Raw genomic sequence first — 26,442 nt, forward strand, 5'->3', positions numbered from 1 at the left:
CGCAACTGCGCAATATGCGCACTCCAACGGCACTGACGTCACAGGCCAGACAGATGTGGAGGTCAGAGGGTTCACATCAGTTTGAGTACTTACATATAGTTAATGATATTTACAGTAGTCAAGTTCATGAATTGTGCTCTTTTGTCCTTTTGTTAAATGTATTTAAAACTGTTATTACCAAATATTCGGTCAAACAGCATCAAAGAAGAATTTTGAATTAACACAAACTGATCAACATTTAGCATAAACATTCAACTTTGCTGGCTACTAAGCAGATTAAACTCCTCAGTTTTGCCCTCATCTACAATACCAAAATATACAAATATACCGATTTATCATTAAGACATTACCTTAATTGCTCCCAAAAGCAATTCAAAATTCATATTCCAAATGATCAGCTAGGTGGCGCCATTGACCCACTTCTTTAATCTTGATAGATGAGAGAAAGTTCAGGATAAAACATATTTATTGAATTAACATTCACAGGAGTTTAATATTTTGTTACATTCAAACAGTAAAAAGTACCCCATTATTTAATGGGGGAAAAAAAAAAAAATCAGGTAAACTTTCCCCTAAAATCCAGCTCCTTTCCACAGAGGGGCAATACTAAAAATAAAACTAAAGAGGTACAAAATGTAATTGGACCATTTTAAGCAGATATTTACATAATTATCAATTTATTTTGTCAGAACAGTTTCTTGCAGACTTGCAAGATTTCATCCTGTTGTCTGTTTTAATCTAATTTTCAACTAGTAAAGAAGTGTAAATTACAGTACATTCAGCAAAGAAAAGTAAAACTGAGGGTGGTCCAGTACAGTATTAAAGAGTAAAGATATAAATGCGAGCATAACTTTGCATACAGTGTCCAGACTGTGTGGTCATGAGGAGGTTCAACTGTAGCGGCTGCTGCGACTATGACTCCGCCTCCTGGATGAGCTGCGGCTGGAGGAACGGTATGACCTGCAGAAGAATCATATTCATTTTAAAGTATCCAAAGAAGTATAGAGACATTAACCAACTTTATTTAGTAGTGCAATGAATAGTGTCTTTGGCTCAAGGGAGAAGAGATGATGAACAAACAGAATCCTGCAGGCTGTGGTCTTTTTTTATTTATTCTATTTTTTTCCCCTTAAAATTGATATTTGTATATGCCAGTGCAGCCATTTTTACCTGGAACGTCCTGAGCTCCTGTAACTGTCACTTCTGTGTCGCCTTCGCCACCGACTCACGCTACGACTTCTACTCGAGTAACTGTCATAGGAGTCAGACCTGGATTTTGTACATAAGGAGGACAATAATGAGCATACGGTGGATTGTGTAGCACTTAAACATTAGTGATACTGGGAACAAACCTGGATCTCCTCCGGTGATTATAAGAGCGACTTCTGGAGTGACTTCGACTGTATGTTCGACTGAAGGGAAAAAAAGATAAACACAGATGAACTATGAAAAGCTATACTTTACAGGGACCATACTTTGAACTATCGTTTTTTGTCCATATAAGACAACACTTTTAGTCACTTTATGACAATGTTCTATTGTAGGAAATTATAAATATTTAGTGTCTACCTTCTGTAACTACAGTATGTGCTGCTGCGGGAGCGTGATCTTCCTCTTCTCCGTCGACTTCTACTGTGGCTTCTAAAACATACCACAAGGTACAAAAGATATGTTAAAAGAAAAGTCTACACCTCTTGAACAGATCCTCAGGCACAAGATCAGACCTGGAGGAGTAGCTGGAGCTGCGAGACCTGCTCCGGGACCGGCTGGAGGAGTGGGACCACCCTCTGGATCTGGACCGGTGACTGGACGCCGACCGGGACTTTCTGCTCTTTTTGGGGGAGCGTGTGCTATTGTTGTGAATTATCAATGGAGATTTTTCCTCACTTGAGCTCTCCTGGTTTCTGGGTCTCTGATTAAGTCGTGCAGTTTTACGCACTTCATCGAAAAGCGATCCAGGTTTGACACGGTTTTGGCTTTTGATTTCCATTCGGACTCCGTGCTGTTTACTGGAAGCTTGGTTCTTTTGGTTTTGGACAGTTTTTACAGTTACAGGTGCTACACTCATATTTTGGGGAGCGGACATTCCTTTTAAGGGTTTCCATTTCAAGGCAATTCCAGTACCAAGTGGTTTCACTGTTTCAGCTTGCTTTCCCTCTGCAGTTGCTGGGGCTGTACTATTGTGCTCTTTGTTCTCAAGCTGAGGTAAGACGCTTTCTTTGCTCACAACGCCCGAGGACTTTGATTTAATCTTAGAAGCAGAGCCATTTTCTGAAGGCACAAGGTCTAATATTGCCTCTGTGCTGTGCTCTGGAGTACAAATCTCCATGTCAGCCACCGTCTTCTCATTGACACTGGGTAATTTGAGGGCATTAATTTGTGGAGATTTTTCCTTCTTTTTTTCTTTACTGGGGCTCTTTCTGAACATGTCATTCCCTCTGTCCATGCTGGGGGAACTTTCAGGTCCATCTTTGGCTCTCCTTGGGCTGCTTCTCTCTTTTTTAGCATCATCATCCTCCTCTTCCTCTCCAAACTCTAATGGTGGCTGCCAGTGGAAAGTCCCCTTAACGTTCTTTGTATGTTTTCTTTTTGACCTCTTTGCTTTATCTTTACTGCTTTTATTTTCACTTCTGCGTTTGTGTTTATGTTTACGTTTGGATTTCTTTTTACTCTTGTGCCTCTCTGGAGCATCTGAATCTGGGGATGCCATAGCAGCCACTTTGCGCTCCAGAGCATTCACTGCCTCCGACGTCCTTTTGAGCGCTTCATCCTCAGACTCTGAACTAGCCTCACCTTCTTCTTTCTCAGATGGTGCTGACAACCGGATATTTACGTTTTCATTGTCACTTTCAGAATTCCATCCGGTCATGGTTGATAAGTGTTGGTCTACTACCTGATTTGATTCAACTGGTTGGATCACTGAAAGGGCAGTACTTAGGGTAACTTTGTCACTGTCACTATCCCATTCAGACCTGTTAATACAATTCCCAAGAGACGTTTGATCCATTAGATTACCATTGTTTACATTGTCTATAGGTTCAGTTGTTATATCGCTGTTCTCACTCCTGCTCTTAGATCCGGAATATGTGTTGGCAATGGATATATACTTCTGTACCCTTCTCAATGAACTGTAATAGTTTTTCCAATCTTTGTCCAAAGTGGGATTTTGGGGCGAGTTTTCTGAGCCTGAATGCTCTTCAGAGGATGACCTGCTATTATTTACATTTGGGGATCTTGACCTAGACCTACTACGACTCCTGCTGCGCGAGTGACTGGAACTGCTGCTTCTGGATGAACTACGAGAGTCTTGGCGACCTTTCCTACTATCTCCGGTATTTCCAGACAGGCCAATTGATGCAGTAGAGCTATGAGCCTTTTCTGCACCATCAGCCGTTTGCCCAGATGATGAAAGTGTCTTGCGAGATACTTTGGCCTTTATTTCTTCAATGTGGACATAGGAGGGCTTCCACGGCTTCTGTCCAGGTTTCCAGCGTGAAGGAGGAGGGCTTTCGCTGAGCGGGATCACCGGGGCAACCTCAGGTCCCGGGACAGGGGGCAGTCTCAGACTAGATCTTCCCTTGCTTTCAGATCTCTTCTTAGACTTTGACAATTTGGTTTTACTGGATTTTCTTTTTCTTGGAGACCGTGAGTAACTTCTATCTCTGGATGTGGACACAGACCTGGAACTATATCTGGACTGGGATCTGGACCTGGATCGAGAGTAAGAGCGGGATGTAGATCTAGATCTAGACCTGGACCTGGAGTGAGATCTGGACAGACTTCTGGACCTTGAGTATGATCTTCCTCTGGACTTGGAGCGACTGGACTCATACGATCTGGAATACGAGTGTGAATCTCTCAGGGAGCGTGAAGAACGCCGACTCCTTTTCTTTGAGGAATGGTGCCGACATGAGGAAGATCTGGACCGGGAACGAGATGGGGAATGCTTTCTTTTGGATTTCCTCTCTGGAGACGGAGGCCTCTCACCATCTGAAAGATCTTGTGTTGGTTTCTTTGTGCTCTTAATCTTCTTGGCCTTTCGTTTTCTGTTTTTCCTCTTGCGTTTTCTCTTCTTTTTCTCCTTTAGTGGGGGTTTTGGGCGAAAATGTTCATAATTGTGGGCAGGAGATCGCTTTGGTGACTGTGATCGTGCAGAGTTGGTTTTGTCATCCCATCTGCTAGTAGTATGTTGGTTAAGTCTGTTGAAAAACACAATAGATTATTTGTACATTTAAACATGTTAAACAAACAGTTTTCGGTCATACTTGTCTCCTTTACTCCATCGCTCAGTGCTGGGAGGCTGATAGACTTGGGTTCTCTTCATCTCTGCTTTCCAATGTGGAGGGGTTTCACTGCTTCCCCGCTCCTCTATGGACACAGAGCGGGATTTTGATCTTGTAGGTGTGTGGTATCGCTGTTTAACAAAAAAGAAAAAGTTTTTTCTTTTAATAACTTATCAAGATATGGGTGAATCTTTCTGTTGCTCTCATAATTTGACATATTTCTTCTTAAGTTGGATGTACCATTGTTCCTCTGCCTTTGATTTTTCTTCCAGATTTAGACACTGACGGCTTCTGTTCAGACGGAACTGTATTTTCATCATTTACAGGTCTGAATAACCCAAACAAATTACACATTAGTAAATGTTTTCCAAAGAAATGCAACACTGATTTTAAACCATGACGATCAAACTCACATCTCAGTTTTAATTTTTTTAGGGGGCTTGTCTCGTCGAAGAAGAAAGCGGTTCTCAGGGACCGGGGGGATCTCTTCTGGCCGCACTACAAGTTTCTCTCTTTTAATGCACTCTTTTTCATCTTCTGCTTCAATCTCTCCTTGCTCTGTGCTGTAAGAGAATAGCCAGAAACATATGAAACTTGTCTAGGTTAAGTGAACGACTTGAATAGTCATTGGCTTTACAAGAATCACCTTTGTATTGATTGCTCCTCTGAAATGTTCTGCTTTGCAGTTTTGCGTCTTTTTTTGGGCTGTCTTCTTTGGGGAGTTTTCTTAATCTTGTGTTGATTTTTTGACTTAACATCATGTTCATTTTCAGATTCCAGTGACAAAGTGCATGGAGAGCCCTGAGAATGTGATTCAACAGACCTGGATTTTTGCTTCCTTATATCCTCAAGTACTGAAGAAAAGATGAAATAACAAAGCATGTTAAGAAATTTTACTTTTAAAAACACAACAACCCCTGCGCTATAAAAGCCGGCATGAATTGACACCAACCATCATTTGCAGACTTGGTGATTAGCTGTCCACAGTCCACCACTCTGACGTCAGCATACGGCCTGCTTGCTGAGTCTGTCTTTAAACCTTCAATCTTTTTTATCACTTCAAATCCAGAGATGACTGATCCAAAAACCACATGGACTCTGTGCCAACATATTCTGCATAGTTAATATAATGAGGAATTGATTGGAAAATATATTAATTAGAGTTAACATACCCATCAAGGTGAGGTGCTGTGTTGGTTGTGCTGTTTGTCGATAAGGCAGCCAACAGCAGTGAAGAGAACATGAAACAGGATAAAAGAGAGAAGTCTGTAGAAATGTATCTACAACCATTTGTGTAATCGGCACAAATTACCTACCCTCATGGATGCTATAATTCTGTGTAAATTGGAATCAGTAAGTAAATCATAACATTTTCTTTCTAATAGGTAAAAATATAGTAAGGTGAGCAAATATTTCCATTGGCCAACAGTATTTAAGATATCATTAACGACATACTCTGCAATATAAATTACTAAAATAAAACAGTCAGGAGAGAGAAGCACAGCCTTGGAGACACATTACCTTAGAGAAGCAGGATGCTAGAGATTCTGTAAATTTTGCACAAAAATGGCAAGAGAAAAAATGTAACATTTGTAGGTAAAAAAGGTACGATTCCATGTTTCTTAAAATAACTGCACACGGTGACAGAGTATCAACACTTAATGACAGGTCTACTCTACAGCTTTAGTGAAATAAACAGAACAAAACAGGATATGGGAAGAGCAGATATTGAAAATGATATGATGCTAATTCTGTTCAAACTCACATAAAGAACTGAGAGCCGTTGGTGTCTTTTCCACGGTTGGCCATGGAGAGCAGGTAGGCCCTGTCATGTTTCAGAGTGAAGTTCTCATCTGCAGAAGGCAGAAAAACAAGAGTCACAGTCTTAGTGTGTGTCCTTCACAATGAAGGTGGAAATGTTCAGCAGCAAAAACAGGGTGCACATTTTTAAGTCTCAAAACTCATTGTCTCACCTTTTAGAGATTCTCTACAGTGGGATAAAAATGCTGTGGCAATTGGATTTCAATATAATGTTGTGCTTGCTTATGTAGCCTACATAACTAGTGTTTGGGCTCCTTCAAGTAAAAAACCTACTGCTATGTACTGCTGCATCATTTGGCAGCAATACAAGAATGTGGCTGCTATAAATACAACACATGTAACATAAAGAGTCATTTGAGCTGTGAAAGGCCTCTGGGGTAAGATGGAAAATCTGTACAAATTCACTTCTGCACATGTGCAATAACACTGCACTTTTTTAGACTAAGAAAAGTGGTGGGTCAATGTTGGCATGGTGTTACAGAGCTGTGTACATCTCTTACCTTTTCATTTTGCAAAAGACCACTCTATAAATAAAAGAATATGTTGAACATTTTAGGCAGGAAGATTGTAGTTTTCAATAAAGAGAATGCCTACTCTCCATGCTGATTTGATAAAGGCCACTACTGGATAAAATACTCTTTACAATGGAAAGTGAAGGTCATAAGAGTCAAAGAAGAATAAAATATAAACACATGCAGCATTCATGCACAAATTATGACACTTCTTAACAGCCTTTTAGGTAAGTATTTTAGAATTACCTTCAAAGTAGCCACCATATATTGATTCCCCTCCCCTGCCGGTGCCTGCCAAAACAGATAAGTCAGTTATTTTATTATCCAAATGGGTGGGAGATAAAATATGACCTGTAAATACCGTCAGTGAAGTCGCCGCCCTGGATCATAAAGTTCTTAACAACTCTATGAAATGTTGACCCTTTATAGCAAAGTTTTTTTCCTGTAGTTCTGCCCGTCCCTTTTTCACCTGAAAAGAACAAATTTTGAAATCAGCACTTGACAAAGCACATTGTGATAAATTATTCAAATGATGTTTAAAAAAATACATTGCTGTAAAGGTTAATTTACTTTATGGTAAAAGATAAAAAAGGGATCAGAGATTTTAATAAACACTTGAACACTGGGCTCACTGTTCAGATGGGCATCTTAGGTTACCCATTTCCATGCTTCCCTTTCACTAGTGCTGTGTAAAGGATACGGAACACCACTTCAAAAAACAGCTAAGAAACTAAAAGCCCACTTACAAATGGCTTCATTTTATTGCCAATGACACCTCAATGAAAAATATACACCCAGACAAACTATGACTGTGCTTGACCTCGCCTGCTCCGAGGATGGGGTGAAAAATTACTGATCTACAGATTATTTGTAGAATTACAGCCAAGTTAAGTAACATGCTGTACATGCTGTACCACTCAGGGACATCAAATATCAGAGGGGACCCCAGAGTCACTCTATCCATTTGTAGCTAGTTTCCTGGTGTCAGAATATATATGAGCACAAGTATTAATTGGTGGTCTGTACTTTCTCATGCTCCTGAGCACAACATTGAAGGAGATTTAATTATAATATGCAAAACTCAAACATTACTTACCAGTGCACAAGCAGAGAAAGTTTTTGCTTGTCTTGGGGCACACATCAGAAAAAAGTTGGAACACAATACGGCCAACTGTGAAAAATAAAGCAGGTATTCCTATTAAATACTAGTTTTCTAGAAACATATTGTTCAACAAATATGTGAAATAAAAAGGAAAAGTAAAACACACACTGACTGAGGAACTTAACCTAAATTGTTTAACAAGTTGATAGAGTCATATACATTTGTTATAAACTATACTACCATCATTATTACAATATATTGAGCTCTCAAATCATGCCGTTAAAGTAGTAGTAGATTTTCATAGGTAAATTACCTGGCTCCCGGTTGAGCTCTACGTCAAAGTAACACTGGGGTCCGTCTTTTACCCCCATTGTGACTCCGGGAGATCTAAAAAATGAGGAAAGAAGCAACACAGATAAGAATTGCAGAGAAGGAGCATGCTGTCCCCCTGTCTGTCACAAAATTCTAGGACAATAAATTACAGTGCAGTTGGAGGCGATTTGTGGAAGGACAAATGTAAAGGGGAGGGAACAAGGATGGACAGAGTGAGAGAGGACCATAACACATTTGCCAGATTTAATCATGCATCATTGTGAATTATACATTTTATAAATACTTAGCTGGTCACAGCCAATGCACAGTAGTTGCATGATTACACAACGAATAATAAACATTCCATTTGCCAGACCAGTTAAGAGAGGTCAAATGTGTAATTGTATGCATGCCAATTTTACAAAATAGCAAACTGAAAGAAAGAAACGTGTGTTGATCGACCTTCCTTTCTAAATCTGCAACACATGAAACAAATCGTATGCTTCCAAAACATCCATGTTCCAAAATGGTTGAGCAGCTAAGCTGCTATGCTAATGGCTACGTAGCTAAAGTTGAGAGTACGATCATCCGACCTAAATACAACAAACAATTATCCTTTGTTTATTAATATTAAATGGAACGACTCACCTCTATAAACTAGCTAGCGACAAAACTAGCCAGTTGGTGGTGACCAAAAGGTGGCAGTTTTAGTAAAAAAAAAAAAAGAAAGAATGTACGCAGTGCTACTACGAACCTAACCTGAATGTACAATTTTGTCCCTTCCGGCCACCGGTAGAGGATTTGTTGTGGTTTGTAGCAGTAGCAGCACCAGGAAGTCTTGTGCTTTTGATAGTCTTTACCTTGTTTTTAAGGCTGTAACTGAAATGTGATTTTACTTCTAAGTTACATTACTGACGCGTATGCTCACAAATCTAAATAGCGATCAATTAACTTGGGTATCATAACCATGTTATTACGGCATGGGGATGCTACGAAGAAGCTAATTTAACAGGTGTCGAATAAACGCTAGAACAATGCTACCGAGGTAAGAAACTGTGTTTTAATGCTGTTTTTAAACTCACAGATGATGCATTACGTCTGTAAGTCAAAGCTCTGCAGACACTTTAGTCTCCAGTCAGTAACAATATTACAGCATCCTCCTCTTGCTTATTATTTTGCAAGCATTCTTCCACTGAAGTACCATCACCTCACCAACCTCTGTTTGGACCTAAACCTATAACTCTTGGGTTGATTATACTGCTGTTTACAAACGCATGCTATGTTAATATCAAACAACATAATTGGTTATAGATGTTTATCTCTTCTTTCACTTCTGCAGGCACTGTGCTCTTCATGGAGCTTTTGGATAATGTCCATGATCCTGTTTGCCTTTGTGGTTCGAGTGAGGGATGGACTCCCTCTGTCGGCCTCTACTGACTTTGAACACAACCCAGAGCTGCAGGAGCGCAAACATCAGCTCCGCACCATCAGCAAGGCCCTGGACCGCTTTCCCGACAGAGGCACTGTCAAGGGCCAGCAGCTCCACATTTAGTGAGTATTATTCAATAGTGGCTCAAATCTCAACTGGTCTGCCCTCACTTAACACAGTTACATTTTTGCTGTGAAAGTCAGATGCTTTTTGACCAGGAGTCTGCAATGTCATCCCTAATCTGTATGGATTTTAAACAACAATATGATTAGAGGCTGAGTTTCTTGGTTAAACAAAACTTACAACTAGATCTTGACTAAGTATTTTTAATTAGACAACAGTAACTATAAAAATGCTGCATTGTTTTTGTGGTTTTGTTTGGATTTATTTAAGATTTTCTGAGGGATACACTCATCAAATTTGTGTGTGATTATGTGCCTCTAAGGTTGAGAGATTAGTATTGGTATATTTTGATAATGCCAACAAACAACCTGTTTCTAAGCAAGTGCCTGGCTGCTTTAGAGCTTGATGTTAAATGTTAAAATATTATATTGTAAAAACAATTTGACAAATGAGACTGCAATTAATGATTATTAGTGTCATGAGCATTCTTGTTGTACTATGTCTGGCCATTTGTTTTCTAAGCATTGTTGTTCCTTTCAGCTTCACCTCCTCTGATGGTGTATCCTACATGACCGTGTGTCACTGTAGCCTCCCTGTAGCTAAGGCCTTCTGCTTTCTAGAAGACTTGCGCTGGGAGTTCACGGCAGGTTTCAGCAGTGCCGTTGTTTCTCTGGCAGTCAGGCCGTATCCATTTTTAGAGTTTGGTAAGTTAAAAAAAATGTTTTCTTGTAATATTCATTTACAGCATACCCTTCTGTTTACACGTTTTTATTGTGGCCACATTGAAACAGACAGTACTATTCAGAGGCTAAAGCAGCAGTACAACCAGTGTGGTAGTCCTGCTCTGGAGGTGACATTGGCTGAAGTCCAAGATGATCTGAAAATCCACCCACCTCAGGTTATCACTTTTGAAGAGGTGGACCTAAGCAATGGCATTGCTAATGGGCATATAGAGCCTGCCTCTGGGTCTGGTAAGAACTTTTATCAGAAAAAAAACAACCCATTGATATCCCATGTGTTGGAAATGTTTGTGTAAATTGAGGTTTGATTGCCATAGGACAAAACGTAAGACTTGAACCAGTAACAGCTCCTGGAGTCCTTTCTCTGGTCCTCAATATTGTGTGTGCATCTCTGAATTTGATCCGTGGAGTACATCTTTTTGAATATACACTCCAGGTGAGAATGATGTCAGGATCAAAGCTCTGGTACGAAGAATTTGTTTAATATGAATAATTGCTACACACAGGATGATAACGATAGTATTTGGAATGTTGTGGCATTTCTTCTAGCATTTATCAGCGGCATTTGTCAGGTAAATTTCATTCAATTTATCTATGAATTTAAATATTGGTTTATTTTTTCAAATCCCTTGTATGACTTTCTATCGGCAGTGCCACCTGTACGTGTTCCATTCCTCTCTGAAGAAATTGAAATCTTTCACTCTGCTCAGTGTGATCGTCTTATGCAACTTGTATCTGCTCGGCCTGAGGAACATGTGGCAGCTGGCTTTCCACATCTCTGTCGCGTGCTTGTCCACTGTCCTCATTCTCTCACGCAAACTTCAAGACAAAATCAATGACTGTGGAGTGTGAGAGGGATGAGTGGTTTTCCATTTTTGGTGTTTTTATTTCTTCTGTTAATTGGAGGTAAGATGCAAAGGGCTTTATTTGACATATTTCATGAGCATAACATTTTAAATAACTTTACCATGCACTTTATATGTATGGTTTTAAACACTGTAAAAGAGATACAAGTAATCTTTTTTTTTAAAAAGATAAAATGCTCCAGGGGTGTACGTTTTAAATGAAACTTATTCTCTGCTGGAACTTTCCAAACCAAATGTGGGGTCTGCTTGGTACATTAAACTGCATCCTGCTATTTATACATGTCAGTTTGAAAATATTGTAGTTGATAAATACAACTATTTTGGGACTTAATTGCATTTTCACTGGAATTTGTTGAATGGATAACTTTTTAAAAAACGAATTCTATAACTACATTTACAGTTCTGACATGTACACAAGTGACAGCTTTGTATGCAGCATGTTTTTGACCATTTAAAATCTAGTCTAATGTTTAAGACGCCATATAAACAAAAATAGCATTACAAAATTATCTGATTGAATGCACTGACTTATTTAAGTAATGTTAATGATACTATTTGAACATGGCTGCACTAGTATTTGTCTATGTTGGACCGATATTTTCGAATGTTGTCTGCTTAAGCTAAACAAAAGAAATATCTTTAGGATATCAGGGGTTTTTGTACTTATTTTGAGGTTAATTTGTTTTGTTTTTTTAGGTTTGTTTGTTGAAGCATAGAGAAGGAGATGGATGCATTGGTAGAGCTGCTAATAGACTTAAATTTTAATAAGCTTGGGGTTGTTTATAATATTTTTTGTAGAAAGCTTTTTAAGGCTGTAGTTGCACTATTAGATGGAAAAATAGGAAACATTTAAAATATCAGCAAAAACCCGTCCACACTTTTCATGAAATTAATATGTTACAATATGTATTACTATATTCATGGAGAGAATGTCAATTGACTCAACACTGATTTTTACAAGCAATGTCCTTGGAAGACAAAATATTTTGACCAAATTAATATGAAATCGAAGTGTATGTACATGAAGAACAAGCTAAACTGAAGTGATCATGAAGGCTTGTAAATTATCTGAATCTGGGGTTTACATATTACCCGGTAACATTAATGGTTTAGCTACAGTCTGTTTAACAATTGTATTTAATGTAACATGCATTGTATCTGCCAAATACACTGTTTATACTTTCTATACTGAGGTAAATCTGACATTTCAATAATAAATCTAGTCTTTTCACAAACCAAATGTTTAATGTTTGTTTTTTTATTGGCTACATCGTCAACAAATTACACATTACACATAAACTGGGACGTTACATAAAAGCATTTGTCCACCAGAGGGAGCTATACTTCATCTTATTTATATAAAGCTCATATGAAATTCAGTGTTGACTAAAGATTTGAAACTTATGTAAACGTATTAAATCTTCGCCATAATAATGAGAGAATTACAGTAATCTTGATAAAATAGAAGAGATAAAGAGACACAGCACTTTATCTAGTCTAAGTATAGCCTACTACGCTCTTTCCTTATACATGACCTGGAATTAATCCTGCTCCCATCAATAGAGCACGACTCCAGTGGAGAAGTGCTGACCGATTATAATGACCTTTTGTCAAACACCTGTCCACAGCTTTCAATAACTCCACACCTCATGTTCTGCTTAAACTCTGGGACATTTTATCCACCAAGCTACACAGAGGTAGATAAAATAGCCATACAAGTCTGCAGACTTGGTCAAGATCATTGAATAAAAATGTAAAATTATCTACACAAAAAGGGGGAAACAAGGCATATATTGTGTGGAAAAAACAAAACAATTCAGTAATTTATTAGATTAGAATAGAAGCCATTTCGCAATTTCTTTAATAGTTACATATTTTCATTCTACCACTTGTTCAGTCTGTGCCAGATATTACTTCAGCCATATTTATTTAGTGACTAAGCCATCCTGCTTCCAAAATATCCCTGATTATAGTCGCAGATTGAAAAAGTACGATTGAAAGACCCAATCTTTATAAGTGGTAAACAAGTCATTGCTCAAAATTACATTGAAAGTATTTTTAGTATTTGGGAGGATATTTGAAGTATTGTTTGCCTCAGTTGAAGCAAGGTTAGTCCCAGCAGACAACCATCGTGCTATTGACGATTCAAATAGCCTATTTTGGGAACAGAATTGGGTTTCTGTACAAACTAATAATAAAACACATAAAACCAGTGGTGGAAGGTAATGAAGTAAAAGTAGTAAAACACTGTACTTAAGTATACATTTCTGTACTTTACTATACTTTTTACTTTTACTTCACTACATCTGAGAGCAGGTATCTGTACCTTCTATTCCACAACATTTCTAAATGCGATTGTAAAGTAAAAGTATTTTTATTATTGTCTGAGATCTGCTGAAAAGGCTGAGGGTTTCAACATGTTCATAATTTGAGCAAACAAAAATATATAAATGAAAACAGCCAGAAAAAAACAACAACAATCGATCCAATTGTTTCTGTTGAACAAATTTCAGCACAAATCTGTATCAAAATCATTACATCCATTCATTCTTTTTCTTCTGCTTATCCTGGGCGGGTGGTTCAGGCATCCAGAACAGACGCCCGAGCCTCTTCAGCTAGATCCTCTCAGAGTGAAGGAGCAGCGGTTCTACTCTGAGCTCCTCCCATGTAACTGAGCAGAGATCTTGTCCTTTCTGACCATAGGTGAAGGTAGGAACATAGACTGACTGGTAAATCGAGAAAATCTGCGTGAAATACTTTTAAGTAGATTCTTAAACTGGTACTTTAATACTTTTACTTAAATAGATTTTTTAATGTGATACTTTTATTTTTACTTGAGTGTTTTTATGCTCCAGTACTTTTACTCAAGTAACAAAATTGAGCAGTTCTTCCAGCACTGCATAAAACTATCCTCCTCTTTTTGTGTAAAGTCTAAAATAATAATATATATTTTAAACCTCCACACAATAACTACAGCAAAGGGAGAAGTGACAGCAGCTTTCCATTCACAGCAGGCTCTCATGTAGATCTTAGGTTCGCCTCCTCCACCTTAAGGCTATGGCAGATCTCATATGCTTATTATAGCATGTGGCAATAATTCACAATCCAAGGCTTTTGATGTTCAGCAGTGCACCCAATCTCGACAAAGCGGACAGATGATTTTCAGTGTGTGATATATGGTGATTTTTAAGATGGTTCAAGATCGTGACAACAATCTCAGAAAATAAGAAAAAGATAACTCATAGTTTTTTGGTTTTTTTATTTGAAGGGCATGTCTTATGTTAGTTACAGCTTCTAAGTAATGAATGTAATCCATTTTAACAGACCAATAAAGAAAATAATGGAACAGTAAAGTTCCTTTGTTTGTGGGTTAATAGATATGAGCTTTTACCTCTGAACTAAAACTATCTATCTTACTGCAGTCTGATAGTGTGTCAGCTCTGGCCTCACAGAAGACCAGACAACACAGGTGAGGTAAACAAACGTCAGGTAAGGGGAATGGGGAAGGGTGAGCATATTATGTTATTTTAATAGGCTGGTTCAGTGTCATCTTCTTTCACCAACATCGAGAGGACCAAAGAGGACGGCAAAGATTAGCTCAGCTCAGGCAGCTGATCTTGTAGTCAGTTTAGTCAAGGGCTTTTCTTGTTTTCATTTTATATTTGGAAAGTACTCTTGGCACACAAACGTCATAGTTTTACTACTCAAATTCCAATATCTGAAGAAAAAAGATTCAGAATGTAGTGCTGAGTTTGAACATATCTGCTTTCCATGTCCAACCACAAAAGTCAATGAAATTGTAAACTAATGAAAACTTTGAGATTTTGTAGCATATGTGACGCGAGTTCTCCTGCCTCTCATATGCACTAAACGTGTTGAACGAGGGAAGAAGTCTCTTTGGCTGTCGTCTGTGTTTCCAGCAACAAAGCACTTGCAGGTTTCTCCACAGTAATTCAAACCACAGTTTATAACATATAAACATTACATGAATAACTGTACACATTAAACTATATTGTTTTGATTGTAGGTTCTGTTATTTTTCCAACATCTGATAGTTCATCAGGCTTAATTTCTAACATGTGTAGAATAAGGTTGTAAACGTTTTGAATTAATCTTGTTTTTGAAACAACTGGTTATTTCCAAATGAACTCCTCCCAATAAAAAAAATTATGTATGTTTGTGTAAGTTTATGTATGCACTGGAGCATCCAGGGGCCTGCTGCCATTTGTGATAGAGGTCAGATGATATTTTGTGGGTTGTATTGTTCAGACACTGTACATTTCATGCCTATTGTATAGTTGACCAAAGTGAGATGTTTTCACTGGAAGCCTAAAGATAAGATAGATTTTTGTACATTTTTGTAGATGTACATTTATGTATCAAGTTGTCTGATCTTTTTTTTTTGTATGTATAACATGGTAAAATGTCCTTAAGAAAATTAAGATTTAATGAACAGAGTCTAATTTGTTTTGAATTTAACTCTTCATAATAGTTCCAAGTTACTGTGAAAAAAGTTCAAAATTAAGTCCTAAAAATTGTTAATGCTAATGCCTTTTTTCAGAGTGAATAATTAACCCCCAACGAGGGTGACTTTAAGACCTTCCTGACTGGTCCCAGATAGACGCCGAAAAAGAGTTAATGTGAAATCCCCGGGAGCTGATTTGACAATGCTGAATTTACGGCATAATTAGATCATTAATAATAATCCAACTGCTGGTGCTGGTGTTGGCCTGTTTACAAATATTGAGCTCTAAAGTTGCAGTACAATGCAGTCTGGACCTCTGCGTAGACATGAGTCATACTTTCCCTGATTGAATAATAGATGTGTGTCAAATGTGAAATCAGGCTTCCTCCTTTTAAATAAATGTGTGAATGTATTTCCTTCAGCCTGTTTACAGCGGGGAAATCAAAGAGCTGGGTTTGAAACACAAGTGCATGCCTCTAATGACTGATTAGTGCACATGCTGAGAAGAATAGCTCTGTACTGAAGTGTGGTGTGCATAAATCACTGCAGTACATACAATAGCATAGACACAACAACAATGCCCTATTAGAAACTGGAGGAAAAAATAACTGTTAGTCAAAGATGATGTCAAACTACAGGAGAAAGGTCTGTCTGGTAAAAGAGCCTGCTCAGTTGAACCCTGTACTTCAAAACTGATTGAAATCCCCTTAAGAATGTGCCCTTGGTACACTTGGTGGGTGGGCGTCCATACTGTTCTTTAACGTGAGAAGTGCATTTGAATCATGCTGTTATGTGCAAATATGGAGGTAAGAGTGTTAATCCAATATGTAATTCAGCATGAAATAATTAACATAATCCCAAAAGTAGAATAAGCATGAGTATGTATTTAATTCAGTAACACTTAACTACATTTTTACTAGTCAATAAATATATAAATAAATAAATAATTTCCTTATAAATACATTCCTAACCTTAAAGAGAGTGTATCATGCAGTATTGGCTTTTTGAAGCTTTCTATGTTATGATTTCCTCATCAAAAACATGCCTGAAGAGGTTTTAGATGTCATCCATACATGTTTGAGTAATCTAAATGATCTCTCCCAGGCCATACTCTAAACCTCCTTGCGGTCAGGAGTATGAGCCTGTCTAATGCTCAAACCCATAAGCCTACATCACCCATGCTCCCGCCGCTGTGATAGTGCTCTGAAGGGGGGGTGAGATAGCGCTGAGCTATTAAATGTGTTAATACATTGATTTTGGAGACTTTAGAATATAGCATTTTCAAAACAATAAAATATGTTCTAAATATGTTATGTGTTCATGATTAATAGCCCACAGATGTGTAATGAATAAACTAAACCTGAATCATTCTTTATAAACGATTTGTTCTTTATAAATTAAGACTTTGTTTGTTTGTGCTTTATTAAGGCTAAGTAAGGTGTAGTTATTATAAACTGGTACCAAAACATTCATCCAGGTGCACTGTGTAACTTTTCAGTACATCACCTGCTTATAAAGATGTTTTGGGAATCTTATGTGACTATGCAACTATCGCTAAGCTTTGAATACGTGTTTGGTGTGGCACTTGCTTGTCCTAACCTTTCTTTATTTGTCACATGAATATTTAACCAGTATCATGAATAATAAAAGATGTGAGGGGCAAGACACCTGCCTCTGCATTTCACCCATCTCAAAATAATATCCTGTTGAATGGACGTCTTGTTTTATGAATTTTGACAGCATTCAAAACATTTATTTAAGTATTTACACATCTCTCTCTCTCTCTCTCTTTCTCTCTCTCTCTCTCTCTCTCTCTCTCTCTCTATATATATATATATATATATATATATAGAGAGAGAGAGAGATAAGTCACTATTATTTAAATTACAATTGCCATAAATATTCGATTGTCTTGGATGGCGTTTAAAATGAGCGGGTGATGTAGGATGTTTGGCAAATGGTTTTACACAGCTGCACAGCGAGAGGTCTTCATGGCTCAAAGGCAGCAATAAATCTGAGCTACAACCCAGGGATTAACTCAAATAGCTGGAGTTTACTACAACTGGGTATATAGACTTTATGCAACGCCCCGCGGGGACCAGACAAAACAACCACATACCCCCAGTCAAGTCGAGCCTAAAGCGAGAGATGCTTAGAATAGTGATAGGAGGATTCAAATAATTACTGAAATTGCACTGATGAATACATTGTGTATCCTTAGTATTATAAGGATCTATCTGTGTTCTAGGTATTTCTGAAATATTGAGGTTTAAAGTTCTGATCATAGAGCGCAATGGAATCTGTAAATGGTTATACAAACCTACAAGATTTTCCAAACCTTACATACTCTTAAGAAAAAGCTGGTGGTATTTAGGAACCAGAATATATAACAATTAAAGCCACAAGCACCATCAAACAGCCCTCGCGGGTAGAGCTTCACACTCGGCCCATCCACCACTCACTAAAGATGGACACGTCATTTCCCGTCACTGCATTTAAGACGGCTTTGCAATACTAATAGGCTCCTGGTGCTCAGGCCTAATGGCTCAGATTTATATAGCATTTTTCTAACGTCAAGGCACTCAAAGCACTTTACACCAAGGAACCACTCACCCATTCATACACCAGTGTACACAGACACTTGCCCAAGGACACAACAACAGCATTCATCTGTGGGAGCTGGAATTTTATCGCCAACCTGTGGAGCAGAGGATTTGACCGCTCTAACAATATTTATGTTGAGAGCGGGATTCAAACGGCCAACCTTTGGATAAGTGAACAAACACTCCTACCAACTGAGTTACAGCTCATACAGCTCACAGGGCTTGCATTCAGTCCACAGTAATAAGCCATTACATTTAAATAAATCAAGGCACTCACGTTGCTTTGAAAGTCCCAGCAGCATAGGCAAAAATACATGTTTGAAAGAACTATGGTGGCTTCAAACACTCATTTATGTTGCTTTGAGATAAGCTGAAATATCACGCTGTGTCGGTGCGTTAAAAACATGCACACAGTCGAAGGCAAGAACTATGCTGCAAATATGTACAAAAAATATGTTCTTAAACACCTAATACTCACACGGACGAGTTAGCACCTTGTCAAGACACAAAACAACACTCTTAAGCGCAGAACAAACTGTTATTATAATTTATTTAGTCATAAGTTCAAGTGTAATAATGTCAAAAGTGTATATCTTTACATACTGCTATACATCATCAGAAAATACAAAATTAAATATCAGGTGTACACAAATGTGGACTTTAAATACAGTACAACGGCAGCTTTACAGTTTCAACGGCTGGCAGCGTAATAGTGTCACAACATTGCACAAAGAAGTCATTTTGCACACATTAAATATATAGGTACAGCACTAGAAACACTTAAAGCCAATGGAAAATTGAGGTGTACTTTTCTTTACAGCACAGTAATGTCATGGTCACTGGGGTAAATGCATTTTGCCTTCATACTAGGTTAGGATTAATCAGATTACAATGGGAAATGTAGAAATACAGGTGTGAAGGTTTTAATTATAATGTTATTACTGTGACTACACCTTTTAGATACCAAGCTATTCCCATGCTATTACTGTGCTATTACTGTGCTGTTTAGTAAAGTGCTACCGATAAACTGTAAACAAACTGTCACAATAGTATTTTATCAACAGTGTCTTTAGTGTGTTCTCTCCAATGATTATCCCAGCTCAGTACACCATTCATGCTTGATTGGTACATTCAGCATAAGATATACAAGAGTAGTATGTAGTTTGAATGTAATCAGCAGTGAACTGAGTTTGTCCTGGATTGAAAGTGGAGCCTGGAGTTTCGGGATGTTTTTTCTTGCATGAACACACCAGTGATTTCCAGCACGACCCTGGGAGCCCAAACACACAACGTGACCGAGCCAGTCATCCTTGTTGCCTTTAAGTACAAAAACTCCTCTTCTCTGTCTTGTCCAGTCCAGTAGCAATGCCTCTTGAATATTCTAAAAGGAGAGCATTTCGAGTAGTAATGTTTGCCACTACAGTACACCAAGCACAATTGAAGCGTACATTAAAACACATAGAATATTTTGATATATTTGTAAGCTGTACAAGAGGTTCTGATATTCATGGAAATCATAACCACAAATACATTACTGTATATAACATAAAGCCCAACTTATTCATACCTCAAAAAATGGTTGGTGGGTAAAAATAACTGGCAATTTGACTAATCTAATTTCAAAGGCCACAATGGTGTAGGTAAGATAATGTTTCTTTTTGTTGGAAAACCCTGCTGAACGTGTACTTTTAAAATGTTTGAAAATGTACCGGGGTCCTGTATTACTTTAGCTATTTCTTACCCTTTTACATACATCACATATTACTACAATTTCATGCCTCTTGTGAATGATAATGTTTTAGGATGTGTTTGAAATTGTGTACCCCTCTTTGATTTTTCTTTCTGTTAATATTTGTTCCTACCAATACCAACATTTTATGAGGTGTAAATACATTAAGGCCAAACCATTTTACATTATGTAGTTGTATGGAAAAATGGTAGTGAGTGGTAAAATCCATAAACTTTACAATGTCCACATGCCTGTGCAACAGTGCGTGATTCTTCCCAATGTAAATTGTAAACATGTCTGAAAGGCATTTCCTTGTTTGTGGTCCGGTGTGGACAGAACAGCTGGTGAGTGGAGTGTGTGAACCCCATCTTTCGAAATGTACACAAATGAAGACAGTCACTCCCCACAGAGAAGGGGGTGCTAATGATCAAAGCCAGGGGGCAGTGGTCTCTGATGGGATGAGTAGTGCAGCAAAGGGCATTGGTTCTCCTGAGCCTTCACTGTGGATTACATCACGCTGGTCATCGCTCTACAGCATGGTCTGTTTGGCATTTATGAAAATACACTTCTTTGCTGGTTTCCTTTAGTTTTTTGTTTTTTTGCGCAAGACCACAGTGCAAGACAGGCACAAAATCCAACTTCTGTCACTACTTCCTCTTGTTTCTTCTTTGCGTACAAAATACATTCAAAGGTCAGTCTTCCATGGCCATAGTCTCCTATACGTTTCACTTTTCTCTAATAGCTTATGTATTTGCATCAACATGGTTCTTGTCGATATCCCAGCAAAGGAATCCGATTTTGAATCATCGCATAATGAGATCAAACCACATGTTTGCTGCTTGTAAATCCCCTATTTAACAGCATTACCACGACTAAGCGATGCTCGCCCACTGTCTGCTCACACTATAAACTAATAATGATTGACCGCAGCATCCACAGTGATATTGAACAAAATAAAATGTGCGTTTAAACAGAGAATGGTCCTCGTGATATGTGCAAAAGTGGTGTCCATGATTCCTTCCTATGTACAAAACATTTGTGGTCTTCTTACCACGGTCTTGCAGTGTGAAGTACTGTCTTAGCATTGCTGATGGGGAGATGGGTCAGATACTGGAGAGGTCATCATGGCAGGATGAAGAGTTCCGTCGGGCTTTGGGACTACAGCGTGTCAGCATGGTGATCTGGGTGCTGAAGTTGTTGCTGCTCCCAATGGATGGGTGCTGGTACTTGGTGTCATGGCCCATGTATCGCTGTAAGTGCCACCTCCTCCACTTCCGCTTGATTTCAGCTTGAACCTATGGAAAAACAATTATAAAGCGTAAATTGTGTAGTAGAAGCTAGGTAATGAAGATGAGATTTAAAGCTGACCTATTCTGCTTTCAGTGCTTTTAATAGTTATAGTTGTTTCCCGTTGCGTTTACGAGAAGGTAAATGACAAGGGGAGCAATCTTTATTCGCTTACTTCCAAGACGCCATATTGCTGATCAGTGCTTGTTTTCACTGCCACCGGCATACCTCCACTGCTCTGTATTTGCTTCATTTTTCAATTTTATTTTCTTAATAAATGATACACATAGGATTTAGCAGCATAGCGTAGTCATTTTGGTACAAATGAAAAAAAAAATCTGTTACTCGGTAGTGTGATCTGCAGCAATCCATAGAAAGGGCCAACAGCTACACGGCTCTTTATTGTGATGACGTTTACACTGACGTCAGCTCCCATTGGAATCGCAGTTTTCTAATGTAGAAGTCAGTGGACTTGTTTCTTTGATTAAGTCATATTAGATAAACAGTGCGATTTAAAATTAGCAAATTATAACATAATTACCCATGGTGTCATAGATTATAACTATAGCAGACACAAGCACAATAGGTCTTCTTTAAAATGACAGTTAACATAGTGAGCTCTAACATATTTTTTGTGTCTGGCATTATTTTCTTTGGAGATTATAATTAACATGCATAATTACATTTGAATTCAAAGTTTATTCCACGACCTTTACCTAGTAACTGCACTATTCACCCCAAACCTATTTCAAAGTTCTCCTAATTTGCACAGTAGTAGTTTTCTGGCATCAGTGTTTAAGAAAATGTGTTTCTTGTGTGCAAATTGTAACAGCTTTCTAGATGAATTCTCAATATCCCAGTTTTAGAACTTGCTGCTTGCTGTAATTTCAAGTGCCACTTGACGGATGTTCAAACTTGTTCTGTTATTACTAAAATCACTTTTCTACTGATTAACAAGTAAACAAACCTTTTGATTTTATTTCAATCCACGCAAAATCTACGCTCAAAATAGCTCAAAGGATATCTCTAGCGGATTGGCAAAATGCAAGAAGATGAAAGTAAAGAACAATATTTCAAAAACAGTCCCCAAACAATGTTCTTTTCAAACTCAGTGGGAGAGAGGGTGGAGAGGGACTTTACATTACTGTACGGATGAAAGTGGGCCTCGTACAAATAGGAAAGAGTACAGGACATGCTTATAATAATGGACATCCTTATACAAATACATAATATTATATATATACCGTACATATAATGGATAGTCCAGAAGCAGATCAAAGAAATGTTATGAAAAAAGCAGTGGTGGTCTTTTTCTGTTTTGTTCTTATATACTGAATAAAAGGACTGTATTGTACATGTTGCTAATTGGGATGGCTCATTTTGTAGAAATACATTCTAAAAATATATGTGTATGCTAAAATTATTTACTTTTTCATTTCTTGTTCATTCAGTTCATTTTAGGGTTTATTTCCTAAAACCTAAGTCGGACTTGCACAATGTCATCTTACTCATCTCTAAGATTGAGTGCAGCCCTGCGCAGAAAGAGGATAATGTAATTTCTAAAAGTAGCCTCTCGGAGCAACACTAAGAAGCTTCCAGCTAAAAATGTGCTTTTATTGCCAGGCTGTTCTTTTGGGAAGCGCTCCAGAAATATGCCGAAGGGAGGAGCAGGTTGGAGTGAATCACAGCTCCTCTGAGTTTGTGTAACTCTATCAATGCACACAGAAACTACTGATTAAAAATAGGATGCATCCATAATGCTCTAGAATTAGATGTCATGAGTTCAGACAGTGAAAGGGGCCTAAAAATACTCCCTAGGTGGCTGCAAATAACTGTTTTGCATTTTGTATCACTGCAATAAAAAGCCTATGTAACTATGGGTGATTCAGTGTTTCTGAAAGAAAAAAATAACCGAAAGGTGAAACCACATTTTTCTGTTTGAGACTGGATCCATACATTTTCCATATAAATCTTATTTATTATGACCCAGTAATTGACCTTATAGTTAATTTTGTGTCAGTGAATATGTTGAACATACTGTCATTATGTGGATATTTCCAAAGACATAAAAAAAATCAATATCAAATTTTCACAGTAAAGGGCAAACTTCCATTCCATCTAAATTTTAAACACTTTTTTTAAAAAATACAGCCGATTATCATAGCACTCAGGCCTGCAACCACGAGGAAATCTGACTGTTTAAAGTGTGTTTACATAACAGTGAGAAGGACGTACCTCTCCGTTGAGGAAGCAGTAGAGGACTGCCACCACAAAGCCCTAAATGGAAAGAAAAGAGAAAAACAATTTGTGTTAGGCTTGAACGCCCTATCAAATGTGTTTACATTATCGACATCATAGTTTATCATGGCACATTCTGTATGGTACAGTCACCCTATGTGCCACTTATTAGACACTAAAAGAGCTAGTTTGTAGAAGTAACAAGAAGAGGCTGGTTCCATTCTCCAGTCCTCATTATTATGAAGAACTGAAAGAGCAGTGCACTTAATACACTAATGATGAAACTGAGGCACTAGCACTGGTCACAGTTTCAGAGAATTACACTGAGCAATGCTGGTGTCTGCTTTGAATTTATTATCCAAAAGCTGTAGTGAGTAATAAGCACAATCCTTGCACATCTTGAAAACACCATGCAGCATGGAGAATCATTAACAGTTTTACTAAGACATTTTGTAAATTAAAAACTGCACTATGTAAGTTTTGGGATGGAGGGTCCACCACCTGCTTCTCTCCATACAGGTTGTTTTGCTTTGCTTGTAATGCTCCATGGTAGGAAATTAAACTCAATAAATAGACACCACCAGGCCAAGTTACAGATCTGTGGAGAAGCAACACCTCATGCTTTTCAAGGTATTTTCAAGCAATAAAAACACTAGATACGTTTAACACCATACTGTGGAATATTCAAGCTAAAGCAATAACAACAGGAGACTGGCATGTGACATACCCCCCATCACAAAAGTTACATAGAGCAGCTATGACTGTCCATCATTTATAATCTATTATTTATTTATAATAGTCGATCATAAAGAGGTGCATACCTGAAAGGACCCCAAGATCAGATCAAACACTAGTCGCAGCTCTGTCTTCACTTGCTCTGGTATGAATGCAAAAATAATGAAATTGATCCCAAACAGAGGAATCAGCAGCAGTGTTGACTTGGCCAGTCTCCTGAAACGACAAGTGGAAAATACATTAATGCTGCATTGGGTCTTCCTCAAACCAGTTTCCAATTTGTCTCTATTTGTGTCAATAATGAAATGCTATTGCACACACTCTTTCTTTTTATATTTAGGCTCAGCGATGGAAAAAAATGATTAAATGTGTCAGCAGGAGAATTGCCTCACATTACGATCTTATGAGAGGGTCTATCATGCAAAAATCAGTTTATGCGCAACATCAGCAGGCATGCAATCTTCCCCCTGCTGCGTTCCTTCCCAGTATAAAGGGATTTTTGCATATCTGAAATTCATTTCCTATTGGTAATACCAGTAAAGCATAATTCCTCCAGCATAAATAAACTCAAAGGAAGTTTGCCTAAAAAGCTGTTTACTCACAAGTACTGGTTGGACTCTTTTCTACCAATGTCTGGGCAGTTTATCTTCTGACGGAGTATTCGAATGATGCAGATGAAGAGGAAGAAGTTTATCTGTAAAGAAATGGTATCAAGAGATTTAGTTTCAATGTATAAAATTAAATGTCACATGAATGCAGTAAATAAGACCACACTAGACCACCTTTCAGAACATTAAAGGTGTGCTTGTAACTTTACTGGTGAAGGGTATAGGTTTGTCATAAAAACAAATTTAGAAGCATAATATATTGCTACAGAATAATAACGTGAACAGTTATAATATTGCAAGAAGTTTATGCCACTGACACAATAACGATAATGCAGGATGATCCCAGTGAACCATTTTTAAATAGACAGTATCATTAAAAGGTATTAGCTGCAACATATAAATATCACAATGAAGCAATAGTTAGCCTTCTACAGCCCAAGCCTATTGTATTATAACAAAAATACCCAAAATCTGCACACTTTTGCAAAGAAATTGTACACATGAAAAATATTGTTCCAGCTTTCAAATACTGAACAATAAGTCGATATAATAATTATCATGACAGGCCTAGGAGGGTATGCCACCTGCTTGTCTCCTTGAGATATTATTGATGATCTCCATCAAAACAATTATCTATATATTTATCTATCTATATCTATTTAATGCTGATCCCACTCATAAGAATGCATAATTTTCAATAATAAGACAATTTATACCACTGTGGAGCATTCCAGGTAAAGCAAAAATATTTTCACTGAGACCCACCCAACAGAAAAGTCACACAGTGCTCCTTTAATGTATTTTAAAATATAGTATGGTCTGATGAATTGAATTACATGAAGAAGCATACCTAACCTGTCTAAGCAGAGACTCCCAAAGAGCTGCAGATTTGGAAAAGTTTTTTACATGTACAAACACTATTTAATCAGGTCGACATCATTATTGAATCCTCCTACAACGTTTTGTCCAGTTGATAGATTTAACTTTTACTTTTTATCATGACTGAGAGGTACATTTTTTTTGTGTGAAATCATGCATTTCTTGACAGCTAATTTGTGTTGAACCACAAAATGGTGCCCCTCCTAAGCCCTGCAGCTGGTGAGGAGATGAAGTTATGTGATCTGTCAGTCTTCTGGCCTTGATCCTAATGTGGATTAGCACCAATGAAACCTGCTTTGTCAACGACTGCTGCCAAGTGATGACAGAGAAGCAAAAGAGCAAACCAGCATGTCAAAGATAAACCACTAAAATACATATATATGGACAGAAAACCACTGTAGTAGTCTCAAATAATCTAAATCATGTGGTCTCATAAGGATAATAACTCCTAATAATAATAATAATAACTGCTCAACTATATAAAGGACAAAACAACACAAAACTATCTAACTATTTAATCCCAAATCTAATGTTAATTTTACCCATTAAAAACATATAAGTGTGTTTGGTTTTTTAAAAATCATCTAATCTACAAAAAAAATACACTAAATAAATCAATCAAATAAATAAAACCCAGAAAACAAAATTCATTGCAAAGTCAGCCAGTAAAATCCCGTGTTTCGAAACTGCCCTATTTATTGTGAGAGAAA

General features: G+C 37.8%; 3 protein-coding genes across 4 annotated transcripts in view; 1 reads left to right on the plus strand and 2 right to left on the minus strand.

Annotated features, from left to right (window-relative positions):
• Positions 1-448: 448 nt before the first annotated feature.
• nktr (natural killer cell triggering receptor) lies at positions 449-8,758 on the minus strand. 2 transcript variants are annotated; one of them, XM_033986133.2, is made up of 17 exons: positions 8,679-8,758; positions 8,032-8,105; positions 7,713-7,787; positions 6,978-7,085; positions 6,863-6,907; positions 6,049-6,136; positions 5,456-5,485; positions 5,236-5,381; positions 4,930-5,137; positions 4,697-4,846; positions 4,524-4,611; positions 4,266-4,414; positions 1,725-4,199; positions 1,570-1,641; positions 1,353-1,412; positions 1,171-1,269; positions 449-960 (listed from the first exon to the last, which is right to left on the minus strand). In XM_033986133.2, the coding sequence occupies exons 2-17, from the start codon at positions 8,087-8,089 to the stop codon at positions 891-893; spliced, it is 3,921 nt and encodes a 1,306-aa protein (XP_033842024.1). In that variant the 5' UTR covers positions 8,090-8,105; positions 8,679-8,758; the 3' UTR covers positions 449-890. The 2 variants fall into 2 exon arrangements, with proteins under 2 accessions (XP_033842024.1, XP_033842027.1); XM_033986136.2 differs by lacking the exons at positions 6,978-7,085; positions 7,713-7,787; positions 8,032-8,105; positions 8,679-8,758 and adding an exon at positions 6,605-6,628 and having other exon boundaries at positions 6,863-6,880.
• Positions 8,759-8,810: 52 nt separating this feature from the next.
• sec22c (SEC22 homolog C, vesicle trafficking protein) lies at positions 8,811-12,425 on the plus strand. Its single transcript, XM_033986140.2, has 7 exons — positions 8,811-9,075; positions 9,370-9,581; positions 10,123-10,286; positions 10,374-10,553; positions 10,640-10,758; positions 10,829-10,894; positions 10,974-12,425. The coding sequence occupies exons 2-7, from the start codon at positions 9,400-9,402 to the stop codon at positions 11,172-11,174; spliced, it is 912 nt and encodes a 303-aa protein (XP_033842031.1). The 5' UTR covers positions 8,811-9,075; positions 9,370-9,399; the 3' UTR covers positions 11,175-12,425.
• A 6,439-nt stretch (positions 12,426-18,864) lies between these two features.
• Positions 18,865-26,442, minus strand: part of vipr1b (vasoactive intestinal peptide receptor 1b) — a 40,993-nt gene continuing 33,415 nt past the window's right edge. Inside the window, exons 10-14 of the mRNA XM_033986100.2 lie at positions 24,848-24,939; positions 24,332-24,461; positions 23,508-23,549; positions 21,037-21,280; positions 18,865-19,637 (exon numbers count right to left, since the gene is read on the minus strand). Coding sequence (XP_033841991.1) covers positions 21,089-21,280; positions 23,508-23,549; positions 24,332-24,461; positions 24,848-24,939 — 456 coding nt within the window. The 3' untranslated portion in view covers positions 18,865-19,637; positions 21,037-21,088. The remainder of the gene's footprint in view (positions 19,638-21,036; positions 21,281-23,507; positions 23,550-24,331; positions 24,462-24,847; positions 24,940-26,442) is intronic.

Source organism: Periophthalmus magnuspinnatus, chromosome 20, assembly GCF_009829125.3.
Source record: "Periophthalmus magnuspinnatus isolate fPerMag1 chromosome 20, fPerMag1.2.pri, whole genome shotgun sequence".
In the NCBI taxonomy this organism is placed as follows: domain Eukaryota; kingdom Metazoa; phylum Chordata; class Actinopteri; order Gobiiformes; family Gobiidae; genus Periophthalmus; species Periophthalmus magnuspinnatus.